This window comes from Scyliorhinus canicula, chromosome 16, assembly GCF_902713615.1.
Source record: "Scyliorhinus canicula chromosome 16, sScyCan1.1, whole genome shotgun sequence".
Lineage (NCBI taxonomy): Eukaryota > Metazoa > Chordata > Chondrichthyes > Carcharhiniformes > Scyliorhinidae > Scyliorhinus > Scyliorhinus canicula.
In genome coordinates, this window is record NC_052161.1 from 64,759,680 (window position 1) to 64,776,201 (window position 16,522).

Sequence of the window (16,522 nt, forward strand, 5' to 3'; positions counted from 1 at the left end):
CAGCAAGTGGCTTTGCACAGTTTGATGACAGTTTCCTGAGAAATAATCTGAAGTTGATTGCTTGAACATTCCTCGGCTGGTGATTGCTTTCATTATGATTAGGGCCGTTTCTCCATGAACAGTCTCCATAGATAACTTCCTACAGCCGTATTTGTAGCTTTCCTTTTGGCTGAACTCGCTCGCCTCTGACTTGGCAAGCCAGCCTGTGGAGCCCCATGCCAGAACATAAATACATTAGTTTGGATGGATGTTTCAATGCTATATTCTCTGCTTAGGTTCTCTCACTAATAACCTGAGGACCCCTCCTGATTATTCATTTTCATGGCTCGTTTTCAGGAGTATCCATCAAGAGTTCACTCAGTGAAATGCCCCAACAGTTTCCACTCAGCTAAAAATTGGTTAGCCCTTTGTTCATCTGTTTTTCTGCTTGTGGAAATGAATGCGATATTTATCCAGATTACAATAAATAATTGAATGTGATGTGATTGAGATGCCCTGCCAGGCGGCATTCTACAAATTCAAGATGGTTTTTTAAAATCTCACCCTGTAGCCAGAACCTAATTAAGGTAAAAACAGGAGGAAAATACTGTAGTTGTGGAAAATACTCAGCACGTCTGCCAGCCTGTGGGGAGAGAACAGAGTTTACATTTTAAGTCGGTGGCTCTTTGCCAGAACTGGGAGTGCAATCGAAGTACAGGGTCATGTGCACCTCTGGACTGAGCAGAGGTGCTCAGCAAAGTGGTCACTCAATCTGCATTTGGTCTCCTTGATGTAGAGGGGACCACATTGTGAGCAGTGAGAATCATATACTAAAGTGAAAGAAGTACTTTTAATCACTATTTCACTTGGAAGGGTGTGTTTGGAGCATTGGAAGGTGAGAAGGGAAGAGGTAACGTTGTGATTGGACATATACGTACAAAATCAGATTTTATTCAATCGTACATCTACAAAAAATATATAAATTTCAGAACTCAGCTAGCGTCCTTGTTTTCTTCAAAAAGGGAGGAATTGTGATGCAGATTGTGCTCAAAGTTCCCTGAAGGATGGGAGAGAGGTTGACTTGCCAGGTTAGAACCGTTGTTAGTTCAGGTATTTACAGATTTATAGTGCAGAAGGAGACCATTCGGTCAATCAAGTCTGCACCGGCTCTTGGAAGACGCACCCAGCTTAAGCCCATGTTGCCACCCTATCTTCGTAACCCAATAACCCAACCTTTTGGACATTAAGGGGCAATTTAGCACGGCCAACTCACCTAACATGCACATCTTTGGACTGTGGGAGGAAACCGGAGCACCCGGAGAAAACCCACACAGTCACGGGAGAAAGTGCAAACTCCACATCGACAGTCCGGAATTGAACCCAGGTCCCCGGAGCTGAGGCAGCAGTGCTAACCACTGTACCACATGGGGCAGGCGGTGACTGTATCTGGGGGCTTTAACCCATCTCAATTCAGTTCTGGTATTGGCTGTCTGTTATGTTATTTCTAATCTTATTTCTGATTTCCAGCATTTGTAGTTCGTCCTTTTTTTTTTTCTTCCTCTTTTCTACCATCATTTTCTCACATCATTTTGATTTTTATGGGTTTTTATTGAGATTATTTTTTGATTCCACCTTCTCAGAAACAAAATGCCTTTGAGCATCTTTCAGTTCATCCACCCTTCTCTGGGATAGCCCTTAGTACAAAGATTATCTTCCTCCACATTTCTTTGTTTGGGCAAAAGGTCCACCTTCTTCCAGTTTGGCGGGGTCAAGCCAGAAGGAAGCAGCAGAGTCGATTAATAGGCTCAATGTCCAATTGAGCAGGGAGCATACCAGAAGAGGCCACAAGATGCAGCACTGACCAGGGAGGTGGGGGAGGAGGGGGGTCTCTGATCCTGGTAGGAAGGAAGGGCTGGCCTATTTGTTTTGCGAGTGGGCCGGGGCTGATGTCCAACTCCAGGGAGTCAGGTCCCATTGTCTGTTGAGTGCAGTGGTTGGAAGTCTCTGGAGAGATGTCTGTGATTCTGGGTTAAGATCAGAAACCTGATGGGGGAGGTGGAAACCCTGAGAGGGGAGGTGGGGGGGGGGGGGGGGGGGGGGGGAGGGGGGGGTTTGGTGAGGGAGAATTTCTCAATGAGGTTAGAGGACAGAGGCTTCTGGGCAGGGGGAGATTGGAAGAGATTACTGATGATGGAGTGTGTGTGTGGGGGGAGAGGGTTGATCAGTCAGGCACTATGGATCTAGCTGACAGGTTGAAAAACAGTTACCTCCTGATCCAGCATTTCCTCACCTAGACTTAACTAGCGAAATCATTTCAGGCACATAGCACCGAGCAACCCACAGGTAATTTTCAAATCGTGAATACAGATGTAACACACAATAATAATCTTTATTACTCAGCCTCAGTATCACATTCAAAGTGTCAATCCGTCTCCTCGGAGTGGTTTGCTTGTCCATTCCTCATCCCACCTCCAATGAAACTGAAAGTGGTTTAGGGTTAGGTTTCAGAGTTTTAGCCCTTTAAACTATCATCCATCTGTTCCAACGCTGCCCGATTTTCAAGTTACAATTCCTCTTTATATGTCCGATATTTAACTTTAGGTTCTGTCCAATCAGTTCATAGCTAATAAAGTACTTCTGAAGTGTAATCACTGTTGTAACGTAGAGAAACTAAGCAAGATCCCACAAACAGTTTTTTTAAAAGTGATGTTGGTTGTGATATAAATTTGGAGAAGGACACTGGCTGAACTCCCCTGATCTTTGAGATAGTGCCATAAAGGGCAGCACGGTGGCCTAGTGGTTAGCACAGCTGCCTCACGGTGCTGTGGTCCCAGGTTCGATCCCGGCTCTGGGTCACTGTCCGTGTGGAGTTTGCACATTCTCCCCGTGTCTGCGTGGGTTTCGCCCCCACAACCCAAAAATGTGCAGAGTAGGTGGATTTACCACGCTAAATTGCCCCTTAATTGGAAAAAATAATTGTGTAATCTAAATTTTTTTTAAAAAGAAAAAAAAAGAGATAGTGCCATTGGATCATTTAGGTCCAGATGGGTGAGCAGGCAGTTTAGAGGTTCATCCAAGAGATGGCTCCTCAGACAATGACACACTCCCTTCACACTGCACTGCAGCTGATGTCACAAAGTATTCCAGTCATTTGCTGGTGGTAGGATTCTCTGGTCCCACCGGTAGTGCGCCACACTGTGGGTTTCTCGGCAGTGTGGGACGGCTTCAATGGGAAATCCCATTGACAGCAGTGGGAGCAGAGAATTCCGCCACCAGAGAATGGTGTGCCGCCTCCCATTGCTGAGAAACACGTGGCTGGAAGGCAGGGGAATTCCGCCCCACGTCTTTGGAGTGGGCATAAACACATTACCTCCAGACTCAGAGGCAAGAGTTCCTCCACTGAACCAGGACTGACGCTGGTATGATGATATAATCCCAAATTGGTGAGTGTAGAGGTTGCATAAGGGGATCAGGGGTTATGGGGAGAAGGCAGGAGAATGGGGATGAGAAAATATCAGCCATGTTTGAATGGTGGAGCAGACTCGATGGGTCGAGTGGCCTAAATCTGCTCCTATGTCTTATTTCAACATGCTCGTATTACAGAATCGCAGAATGGTTACATGTCGAGAAGGAGGCAATTTGTCCCACTGTGTCTGTGCTGGCTTTCTGAAGGAACAATTACCCTTGGTGCCATTTCTTCAACTTCTTCCCTCCAGCCCTGCGCAGTCCATCCTTTCAGATAATAATCCAGTTCCCAGCTGAATTTATCGATCAAACTCAGGCAGCACATTTCAGATGCACCCTTGTGACCTTCATCTACTTTGAGAGCAGAGTGTCTTGATTGTCTTAAATGAGTTACAAATGCTTTCAAATGATGGGCAATGCAATGTCATGAGAACATTTTTGAATTTTTAAAAAATACATTTAGAGTACCCAACTAATTTTTTCCAATTAAGGGGCACTTTAGCATGGCCAATCCACCTACCCTGCACATCTTTGGGTTGTGGGGGTGAAACCCACGCAGACATGAGGAGAATGTGCAAACTCCACATGGACAGTGACCCAGGGCCAGTATCAAACCTAGGACCTCGGCGCCATTGGGCAGCAGTGCTAACCACTGTGCCACCGTGCTGCCCGCAATGTCATGAGAACATGGTGCCATTCATTTGCTACGTTTGGCACACCAACGTTCTCAGCTATGTGGGTAGGTTTTCGACAGAAGCTTTGTGTTTCAGGACTGCACATCAGGAGGTTACCATGCCCAGCCTAATCTTCCACCCCTTAACATAACAAACTTCCGATGAGTGACAATCACCGTTGGATTGCAGCTCTGTTCTGTTATGTTCTGGTGCTTGGCCAAAAGGAATCATGCACAATAGAACGTCTCGTTCTTGACTAGTTAAATATTTATTATTAAATAAATGTGTGGAATAGATAATTGTGAGAAATATATCAAAAAACTACTAACTATAATAAATTATCTTCGAGCTACTGCAAGTATGTCTGTCCACTATCACAACTATCTCCAGAAACCTCGATGTATAGTCACCTGGTAGTTCTCTACTGCCACCTGCTGGTTGGAGGTTGTATACATTACTATTTACATGATTGCTTATGCATATCATCACACGTTTCTTTTTACTTATCCAGGCTGCTAGCTGCTCAATTCTCATCTGATCCTCCATCTTGAGACAGGTAGACATGTTCAGCGCAGTTGCTCTGGAGCCCTCCTAGTACAGGGCAAGAGTGTCATAGGGCAATGAAACTATGGCCCCTTTTTATGGCACTAAACTTACCGCTTTCTGGCAGCTGAAACTCGCAGCAACTTTGAGAAGCCGGGGGGGGGGGGGGCATCTGAGTGTGTAAGGTAAGTGGGTGAGGATGGTCGGGGGGGGGGTGTTGATGGTCAAGGTGGGGGGTGCGGGCGGTGGTGGATATTTGGAAGGGTAGTAACAGGTGGTGAGTAGCTGCACGGGTAATTCGGGTGTCGGGAGGGTTGTTGGAGGGCTGAGGCTTGTGGGGGGAGGGGGGGTGCTGTGGGAGGAGGTTGCGGCGTGGAGCCGGAGTCAGGGGGTCATCAGGAGGGTAATTGGGGGAGGAGTGGTTAAGTTAAGCATTCGAAGATTAATCAGGAAGTTGGGAGTAGTCAGTGGGTCGTGAGGGTAGTTCAGGTTGGTTGATGTGTTGGAATGGTAGTGGTGGGTGGGGGTGTAATCGGCGGGGGATGTGGATGTCGGAAGGGGGGTGGGGGTCAAGGAAGGTCTGGAACAAAGTTACCCTGAAATGATTTTAATCATTTTAACGTTTCCTGGGAAACTATTCTGATAAGTGTGGGAACCATGTGAACGCTCCAGTTTGAATTGGAGTTTTGGAAGGTTCCCAATTCAGGGTAATTGTTTCATGGAAGTTTAAACTTCCCAGGAAATTCCCATGCAATACTTGCCTGGACAGTTCCAGAGGGTCCCACAGCTCACCTTCTGGGGTACTTCCAGGTACCCCCCCACCCACCCACCTCCCTTGCCATCGCATCCCCAGATGATTAGAAAATCCTGTGTAACACAACAAACATTCCGCACAACTGCTCAATTCATAATCCAGCTGTAGGAAGCTCTCTGGCAGGAGAATCAGCTTCTAAAATCTGCTCCATAATGGCCTTGGGTAACTGTAAATGATTCCAAAGCATTCTTTCAGAGAAGAGGAGGGGAATTATCCACAGTGTTGTGACCAATAATTACCCCTTAACAACATCACTAAAACAGATGATCACATTGCTCTTTGTGGGAGCTTTCTTTGCAGCGGTTACTGCCCTGTCAAAAATCCAGATTTAGCGATGGCCGTGTCCAAGTTGTTCCAGTACAGCTGGCGTCTACCCGACAATGTGGAAAATTGCTCAGGTGCATCCTGTCCACAAAATGCAGGATAAATCCAATCCAGCCAATTACCACCCCCTCAGCCTACTGTGATAGGAGGTGTCACTGGCAATTCTAACAAGTGGCACTTAGACAACAGTAACTGATCTTGTTGATGCTTTAGTATAGGTTCAGCCAAGATTACTTAGCTCCTGACCTCCTTACAGCCTTGATCCAAACATAGTTTGAAGACATAGGTGAAGACATTCATGATTGAGCTCTATATAAAGTCAGCCAGGTATGCCTAACTATCTTCAGCTGCTTGATCAATGACCTTCCCTCCATCATTATTCTGCACCATTCACGACTCCTCAGATACTGAAGCAGTCCATGTCTATATGCAGCAAGAGTGACTTGAAAAACATTCCAGCTTGAACTGACAAGGGGCAAATAACATTTGTGCCACACAAGGGTCAGGCAATTCCCTAAAAGAGAGAATCTAAACATTTCCTCTTGACATATAGCTCCACCATAAACATCCTGGGTGATGCCATTGTCCCAAAGCAGTACTTGACTAGCCATATAAATACTGTGGTTGCAAGAGCAGGTCAGAAGTTGGGAATTCTGTGGAGAGTAACTCACCACCTGATTCCCTATAGCCTGTCCGCCATGCACTAGGCACAGGTCAGGGATGTGACAGAATACTCTCCATTTGGCTGAAAGAGTGAGGCACCAAAAATAATCAAGAAGCTCGATACCATCCCAAACAAAGCAGCCCACTTTATCAGCATCCCATCCACCAATTAAAAAATTTACTCCTTCCATCACCAACGCCGAGTGGAACCATATACAAATGCACGGCAGCAACTCACCATGGCTCCTTCGACAGCAGCTTCGAAAGCTGTGACATCAAAAACCTCAAAAGACAAGGGTAGCAGATGCATGGGACCGCCATCATCTGCAAGCTCCCATCCAAGCCACTCACCATCTTGACCCGGAAATATTGCACCATTCCTTCAATGTCGCTGGGTCAGAATCTTGGAACTCCTTTCCCAGCAGCACTGTGGGTGTACCTCCACCACATGGACTGTAGTTCAAGAAGATGGCTCTCCCATACCTTCTTAATGTGTTATTACCCACATGGGACCTACGAGGTTGGAGAAATCAGTCTCCTTGTGAGTCTCGCCAAGTACGAGATCACCTGCTAAGAGCCCAAAGACATTCATGATTGAGCTCAATATAAAGTCAGCCAGGTATGGAACCAACAGAGCAGACCGACTTGGAGCTGTTGTATATTGTAAATATAGTTGCTTTGCAATAAACTGGTTTTCTTTTTACCAACTTGATTCCGACTCGGGTTGTGGTTTACAAAACAATGTCAACTAGGGATAGGCCTTGTCCATGAAATCCACATTCCCTGAAAGAATAAAAACAAAATTAGCTGCCACAGTTTTGCATTACAGTCGTGGCTACATGTCAAAAATATTTTCTCTACTGTAAAGTATTTGGGAAACATTGAGGTTTTGAAAGGCAGTGTAAATATAAGCTGTCTTTGTTGAAGAATAATGTCATGATGCAGCTTTGCGAGCCTTTATTAGGCAATGAGAGGATTGGGAAATAATTCCCCATCTTGAATCCCCGATTGAAGAATGACACAATGTTTCTTTTTTTGCAGGTCACATCTCCAACAGACACAAGCAACTTTGACAGCTTCCCCGAAGACAATGATGACCCACCTCCTGACGATAACTCCGGATGGGATGCAGATTTCTAAATCTTTTCCTTCAAACTTGCTTCTGCCTTGCCTAGGACAGCATCTTGGTTAAAAAAAAGGGGGAAAAAAAGAGACTAACAGTCAATGGAAAAGAAACATGAAAGAGGATTAGTGCTCTGGGTCACCATGATGCCTCAACTAATGCCCGCCACACTCACGATGGTGGCATTAGGAGCTATGCCATTAGAGAATTGGAATGGTGTTCTTTAAAAAAAAAACATTTTTATGTTTGAATCAAAATATAGCAACTTTGATGGTGGTCCTAGAGCAACTTGTTTTAGCATACACGTAAGGCTTTTTCTTCACTGAGGTTCCTCGTGCTTTGATCCGGAGACCAATTAATACTCAAAAGGTAAAAATGGGTCATTTCAAATCAGTAAACATATTCTAAATCTTGTGTTTTTTTTCTAATTAAAACAAAAAGACAAATGTAGGTATTTATTCTGGGGATTTTTATTCACGGGTCTATGTTTGTTGCTATGGAATTGAATTTGGGACATTCTCATTCCTCAGTGCAAGTGCACACACTACTGTGTGCGACAAGCCAGTGTTTATGTACCACTGGGTAGGACCTGTAAAACTATCGGTCAACCACTTTTTATGTCAAGTCACTTCATTCATTATTAGTCTGGATATTAACTGACGGTTTCAGCAATATATTTAAATGTGGCATCACGTATTTATAAACACAAAGCACAACTGCTGATGCTATCAGGGCCTGTTTCCCCACCCACCCCTGCCTGATCAATTAATATTGAAATGATCTTCTATACCCTGTAAATGGCAAAAAAAAATATTTCTCTGTACTGCAATGTAAAATTGGCAGAAAAACTGAAGGTCAGATTCTGCCTGAAGATACATTTGAATAATAATTATTTCTGTTTGACATGTCACTGGGTTTAAATGCTAGCTGAAAACTATGGGTTCATGGAAACTGTATCCGATAATTTGTTATTACAGTCAGCATTCTCGAGTAATGCTGTCAAAGATATATGGTTTTTTTAACCGCTGACTTTTTAAATTTAAGATGTCCTCAAATAGAATTCAGACCTCCCTCCCAACTCACAACTTCTAAATGGATGGTATGAAAGTACTGAACTTTTTACAAAAAATCCTGCCCAATATTTATCTCTCAAAAGCATCACCGAAAAATATCAGTTGCTTATTTTTCTCATTACTATTTGTGGGACCATGCTGTGCACAAATTCACTGCTGCGTTTCCTACATCACAACAGTGACAAATCTTTATTTTCAAGAAGTGGAGATGCCGGCGTTGGACTGGGGTGAGCACAGTAAGAAGTATTACAACACCAGGTTAAAGTCCAACAGGTTTGTTTCAAACACGAGCTTTCGGAGCGCAGCTCCTTCCTCAGGTGACCTTCCTCCATTCACCTGAGGAAGGAGCAGTGCTCCGAAAGCTCGTGTTTGAAACAAACCTGTTGGACTTTAACTTGGTGTTGTAAGACTTCTTACTATTTTCAAGAAGCATTTGATTGGCTGCAAATGTATTTTGGGACATGCTGAGGTTGCAAGAGGAGTTTTAGCAACAGCGGATGTTCTCTCTTTACCTGCTCCTCTGTGTCACCATAGAATGTCACCACTAAAGGGAGCAAAAGAAGAAGGAAATGAGGAGAGATTTCACTAAGGGCAGAAAGACTGGTCATTACCAGCCATCCGATAATGTTACTCGGGTTAAGAATATGCTTTAGAACCCATTTCTCACCCTCAGTATCAACACTAACAAGCTGCCACTGTGAATTTAAAGTTTTGTCATTAGTTACAGAAATGTACTCCACGGAAAAACATGGGAATATGTGTTACGGAAGGCTTTACAGGAACAGTCATATCTCACCTGGATATGCCTCGGATTATAATTTAGAAACCACCGTAACATTTCTGTAAGCTGTAGGTGTGAAATGCTTCACCTTTCCCCAGAAATGGCCGATATTTCATTGAGAACACAAACTCACGCAGAAGTAAAAATAAAAGATGAACATGGTTTCCGAATGACCTTTTTTCATATTTATAAATGGTGCAACTACCACTCCTGATTAAATCTGGAACTTTATGTGTTTGGGCGGTTTGTCTTTACCAATGTTTGCTCCTTGTGTCTAATGTATTAATCAAAAGGGTGTTAGGATCATCATGCATGTTCTGTTTCTGGTAAATTAAGAAAATTGAAAATCAAAACAATGGAGGGAACTTGGGTTGGGGGAACACCTGAAATACATTTGCTAAAAGTAAAGGGGGAAGCTCTAGATACAATCTCATGCGAAGTAGCAATCAAACACTTGTAAACCCCTGTGGGTCAAGAGACTCTATCGCATTTTCAGCTTTATATTTTTAAAATGTAATTATCTATTATTGTTTTTATTTAATTGGACCACAAGCTCCATATTACTGTAAATAAGCAGACATGATTTGGGTGTTGGTGCGTTTGGTGTGACTTAACCTTTTCTTTTTAAACTTACTTGGTATGTTTCCCATTTTATAATACAGCCCTACACTGCTGAACTGTGAGAAAGAAAGCTGAAGGCTTCGGCCTAAGATTTCAGAAACATTGTAAAGATCATTTCTCCCATAGGTTAGACTAGGTTTGGCATTGTCTCAAGTGCCTTAAAAACATGGCATCCAAACAGATTCATAAATTTGGTCTCATGCTGCGTTAACTTAAAACAAAACAAAACAGGAAAACCTCAAGGATCAGTCCTTCTTAGCTGGCTTCTGTATAAATTCCATCTTCTGTAAGGTTTAATAGGCCTTTTTTTTAAACATGATGCACGACTTTGCAGTAAGCATCCTGTGGTACCATTTATTATGTTCTATTTTAGAGAAACTGTGAAACTGGTGATGACGTAATGCATCATTTCTGTGAAATGTGTGCACATGCAACAAGAAAAAGTTTCATGACTATTACTATCGTTGCTTTGGCTGATTTCATTGTATATGCAAATCCATCTTATTTTAATTTACCTGCGTTGCAAAAATTAGGGTGAAATCATCTCCTTAATGTAGTCAAATTGCAATAAATGTAGCTTTGGCTGACAATTCAAAACCTTTCAGAATAATATCTGTAAAACTTAAGTCTCATCAAAATACTGAGTTTAATCATTGATTTAGCATATTAGCTGACACCCACTTTGAAGATCTATATTTCCTGCCTCTAACAAGAAGTTTACCATCAAATTCACTGAACATTTAGAAATTTATATGAAGTATTCATTGGGAGTTGTTTCCAATTTAACCTTTTTAGATAAACGAGCATGGCAAATTTGTCAAAATGTATATTTTGTCACTGAATGCTGTTCACAGGCTTCTTGCACTCCTTTGGTTGTAGATTTTCAAACTTTTACATATTTAATTGTCCCTGATTTGTCCTGTATCTTCCTGCAGCTGTCCATGCAGAGTGCCTGTTATATACTTTCTAGAGCTGAAATAAAGATGATTACTTTTGAACTATATACAAAAACTTGGAGTCACAATGCTGATGTTTAAATAACAGCCTGAAAAATTACCCCTTAAAAATCAGTGAATAAATGTTTCCATACAGACTGGGTCGGCGTGATGACACATGGGAATGATGAGTGTACACATAAGGATGGGAATAGGCTGTAATGCTAAAGGGTGAGGTGATCATAAAGAATGAGAACAGGATAGCAAGATAAGAAAAAACATTGCGTGAGATGTAAGTTAATGTAGCAAGGGAAGGAATGAGGAGGTAACAAAGTACAATGGGTCTGGAATTTCCAATCGCTTTGTTCTTATGGTGCAATTTACCTAATATTGATGTAACCAGTGGAGAATTTTAAGCACCAGTTGTATTCTTCTCAACTAGAGTTTCCACAAATCTTTTGCACTAGTTCTAAAAACTGGAACAAGTCTCATTTCCACAACAATGCCCAAAACTGGCCTTGCTGCCAGTGTGCTTGAGTTCTTCACTTAAACACACTGATTGGCATATCAAGGGCAGCATAGTAGCACAGTGGTTCTTAGCACTGTTGCTTCACAGCGCTGGGGACCCAGGTTTAATTCCCAGCTTGGGTCACTGTGCGGAGTCTGCACGTTCTCCCTGTGTGTGTGTGGGTTTCCTGCGGGTGCTCCGGTTTCCTCCCGCAAGTCCCGAAAGACGTGCTTGTTATGTGAATTGGACATTCTGAATTCTCCCTCAGTGTACCTAAACAGGCGCTGGAGTATGGAGACGAGGAGATATTCACAGTAACCTGATTGTACTGTTCATGTAAGCCTACTTGTGACACTAATAAAGATTATTATCATTATAATAACTGCAAAATCTGTCACTGATCCAGTGCACTTGGGCAACATTATAAAACAACCTCTAAAATTGTCCTTGATATGTTTAAGTGTGGTGACCAGATGCAATTTTGATGAATACAGCTGATAGTGGATTTTTTGCAAAAATAAATAAGCAGTATTAATCATGGTTAATCCCCCCATGACTTTGACTTGACATTAAATCAGATTACTTACAGGAGGAAGACTGATCACATATTATAAATTCCTATTTTTCTGGTATTAAAGGCATTTTCAGCTGCATTAATACTACGGCGTGGTTTACCACTTGAAGCCACTAAGGAGCACTTTTTATTTTATAAACTTCGAGTGCCCAATTCATTTTTTTCAATTAAGGGGCAATTTAGCGTGGCCAATCCACCTACACTGCACATCTTTGGATTGTGGGGGTGAAACCCACGCTGCCCTTGAAGAGCACTTTTTAATGGAAATAATAGATTGCATTCAATAATGCTGTCTGATTGGGCCGGTTCATGGAAGATTTCACATTTAAAAAATAAATACATTTCGAGTACCCAATTCATTTTTTTCCCAATTAAGGGGCAATTTACCTGCCCTGCACATCTTTGGGTTGTGGGGCTGAAACGCAAACAAACACGGGGAGAATGTGCAAACTCCACATGGTCAGTGACCCAGAGCTGGGATCGAACCTGGGACCTCGGCGTCGTGAGGCAGCAATGCTAACTGCTGTGCCCCCATGCTGCCCCTGGAAGATTTCATATTTGAGGTAATGAAAACTAATTTCAACAAATATTCAAACCGGGGGCAGCATGATGGCATAGTGGTTAGCACTGCTGCCTCACGGCACCGATGTCCCAGGTTCGATCCCGGTTCTGGGTCACGGCCCGTGTGGAGTTTGCACGTTCTTCCCGTGTTTGCGTGGGTTTCAGCCCCACAACCCAAAAGATGTGCAGGGTAGGTGGATTGGCCCTGCTAAATTGCCCCTTAATTGGAAAAAATCAATTGGGTACTCTAAATTTATTTATTTTTCAGTCAAACTGGCAGAAGAAACTAACCACCCCTCCCCTCACCCCTGACAAAAAACATTGACAAAAGTTAAATAAGTGATCTTCCCCACATAATGCAGGCAGGGTCAGCAAAAGGAAAAAGTGGAACAAAATCAAGTTCATTACAACATCGCGATTAATCTTAAAATCAGACTAAGTTCTATGCTCAGTTATTCACTCCAAGCCACAGGGGTGAGCAGCTGCTGAGATAAAGGACAAAACAAGCCTAGGAGGATATTTATTTCCTTTGCATTCTGTAGCCTGCTCCGTTATTGTCGAGGCCGGGTCAAATTACTGTAGCCATAGGCTTACTCACCAAAGCAAACAAAAGGAGGACCTTTGGCTTGTGACTGAATGAAGAGAATGTGCTGTTCATTCACATAGCTGGCTTGGGAGGGACTGGAATATAATGTGATGATCAATTCTAAATATACTTCTCAGAGTGCAAAGCAATGAGAGAACCGAGATATGTTTTTTTTTAACGATGGTCTGCAAAACAAGATTAGAAAACATTGACATTGCTTTCCAGGCTAGATGGTTTCAACTGAATTTTGCTTCGTACCCAATTCTGTTATCCTAATTAAGGGGCAATTTATTGTGGCCAAACCACCTACCCTGCTGAATTTTGCTTAGTCCAGAGGCTTAACCATAACCGTATTAGATTTCTTACTCAGGATGTTAAGATTGTGGGGTAAGAGCAATGCAGAGTCATAGTTTGATAGAAAGGTAATACATTGTAAACTGGGAATTGCGCAAATGAAACAAGGGCAACTGAATTTGTTAAATTCTAACTTTAATGTCATTCAGAAGCAGATGTTAAGCATAAGTGATTTGCCGGCGAACAAATGTGAAGCATGTGGAGGTTTTCCCTTCCATGTCTGACTTCTGCCAAAGCAGAATTAATGCTTTAACTTTTGCACTGAAGAATATTTTCTTATTCTGCATTTAACACTTGCTGCACTTTTTGAAAATGTTGTTATTACTCCTGTGAATTGAGACAAATGTTCACAAATAAACAATCATACCCACAGACAAGTAACTGCAATTTATCCTGTTTTGTAAACAGATTACAATCATATAACAATGATGAACAGGAAAGATTCACTGGTGCTCCTTGTAGAGTTCAGCAAGATCACAATAATGAAATCAAAAATTTATACTTGAATCTAATTTATGTTCTTGAAATAGCAAAATTTGATATATATATATATATATATAACATGAATATATAGCATTCCACTCCAGTATGACTTTTGTCTTGCATTGCTCAGGGAAACCCTACAAATTAGCATTGCATGTTGGAAATCTGACACACGCCACATATGTCTTCAGACCATTAATTAAAATGTTTACATATATAGTGTAGCACTGGCCTCAATTTCTGATTTCTTCTCCCTGTTGGCAAGGTTTCCATACTGATGAACAGGAAAGATGACATATGGATATTTTTAAACTGCAGCTTTGCATTAATCTAGAGTTATGCTGTGGCCATTGCAAATTCAATGCGTTGAGACTACCAGCAGGGGATGGACCAAAGTCTCTTACTTCAGTGAGGCAAAATGCCACATACACAAGATGAACCCATAACTACCACACGGCATGATGGCACAGTGGTTCGCATTGCTGCCACACAGTGCCAGGGATCCAGGTTCTATGCCGACCTTGGGTCACTGTCTGTGTGGCGTTTGCACTTTCTCTCCATGTCTGCGTGGGTTCCCTTCAGGTGCTCCGGTTTCCTCCCACAGTCCAAAGATGTGCCGGTTACCTGGATTGGCCATACTAAATCACCCCTTAGTGTCCAAAGATGTGCTGGTTAGGTGGATTGGCTATGTAAATTGCCCCGAGGTGGGATTATGAGGATGGGGTGAGGGATTGGGCCTAGGTACGGTGCTCTTAGAGGGTCGTTGCAAATTCGATGGGGCGAATGGCCTTCTGAACTGTAGGTGCTCTATGATTCTAAAAACTAATGGCAGTCCAGCTGTGCCACTAAAGTGATAAGATGGTCAGTTATTACTTTCTTTGAGGACACTCTTTGGGTCCCTACCAAATCAGTTGCTGTACTGAAGCTTTATGATCATTGACATGAGGATGAAAAATAGAGGTTGACATGCAACTTCTTCGAAACACATTCCCAGCCGAATACATTGCAGCTGAACGTTAAACTGCTTTCATATTGTTTCATTAATAATTATTATAATCTTTATTAGTGTCACAAGTAGTCTTACGTTAACACTACAATCAAGTTACTGTGAATATTTCCTAGTCTCCACACTCCAGCACCTGTTTAGGTACACTGAGGGAAAATTCAGAATGTCCAATTCACCTAACAAGAACATCTTTCGGGACTTGTGGGATGAAACCGGAGCACCTGGAGGACACGGAGAGAACGTGTAGACTCCGCAGACAGTGACCCAAGCCCGGAATCGAACCCGGGTCCCTGGCGCTGTGAAGCAACAGTGCTAATTACTGTGCTACCATGCCACCCAATCTAAAACAGCGTTTGCTCATTCTCACATTGAAATCTCACAAAAGGCTAGTACACAGGCACAGCGAGTAATTAGGAAAGCTAACAGAATGTTATTCTTACTGTGAGGAGAATGGATTACAAAAATAGGGAAGTTATGCTTCAGTTGTACAGGACTTTGGTGAGAACACATTTGAAGTACTGTGTACAGTATTGATCTCCTTATTTAAGTAAAGATGTAAATGCATTAAAAGCAGTTTGGAAAAGATTTACAAGACCAGGAATGGGTGGGTTGTCTTATGGGGAAAGGTTGGAGAGGTTAGGCTTGTATCCAGTAGAGCAGTGGTCCTAGTCTGCAAGAGTACTGCAGGTGGTCCCTGGTGGCAGGGGGGGGGGGGGGGAGGAGGGAGGGGTGGCAAAGAGTATACTTTGTATGTATTATAATCGATGTTACATTATTATTCAATGTAATTTGCCTAAAACATCCCCTGTGCAATATGATCCACAATATATTTGTGAGTATGCATCATAAACTATTAGAAACAGCTGCATTTTTATTACCTGTTGATATACTCCCATCAGCTGTAGGCGATGTAAAATATGTTTAAAACAGCTTATGCACATTGTGGTCCGCAACAACTACTGATGATGATCTATGTTCCAGATAAAGGAAAAGGTTGGAAACCATTGTAGTAGACTTTAGGAAAGGTCAGATCAGCCATGATCTTGTTGAATGGCGGAGCAGGCTCGAGGGGCGTACTCCTCCTAATTCACATGTTCATGGTTTTAAAAGATATATTTAAAGTACCCAATTCTTACTTCCCCCCAATTAAGGGGCAATTTAGAAAATCCAGGTACTTTGCACAGTTTTGGGGGGGGGGGGGGGGGGGGGTAAAGAGACCCACGCAGACACGGGGAGAATGTGCAAACTCCATACCGACAGTGACCCGGGGCCAGGATCAAACACAGACCCTCGGTCCCGCAAAGCAGCAGTGCTCACCACTCCACCACCCTTCATGCCATATATGTTCATATGTTTGGGGGGTGGCCACGTGCAGTTTAGCTGCCGCCTTCCTCCATTACAACAGTGACAATTCAGAAAGTGCTGCATTGATATGGCCTGCAGTTGTGAACAGCA

General features: G+C 42.7%; 1 protein-coding gene across 4 annotated transcripts in view; it reads left to right on the forward strand.

Moving 5' to 3' along the window:
- Window positions 1-8,035, forward strand: part of prkg1b (protein kinase cGMP-dependent 1b) — a 977,647-nt gene extending 969,612 nt beyond the window's left edge. For all 4 annotated transcript variants that reach the window (XM_038822053.1, XM_038822054.1, XM_038822051.1 and 1 more), the window contains one exon: window positions 7,504-8,035. In XM_038822053.1, the coding sequence (XP_038677981.1) occupies window positions 7,504-7,602 (99 nt within the window). In that variant the 3' untranslated portion in view covers window positions 7,603-8,035. The remainder of the gene's footprint in view (window positions 1-7,503) is intronic.
- The last annotated feature ends 8,487 nt before the right edge of the window (window positions 8,036-16,522 follow it).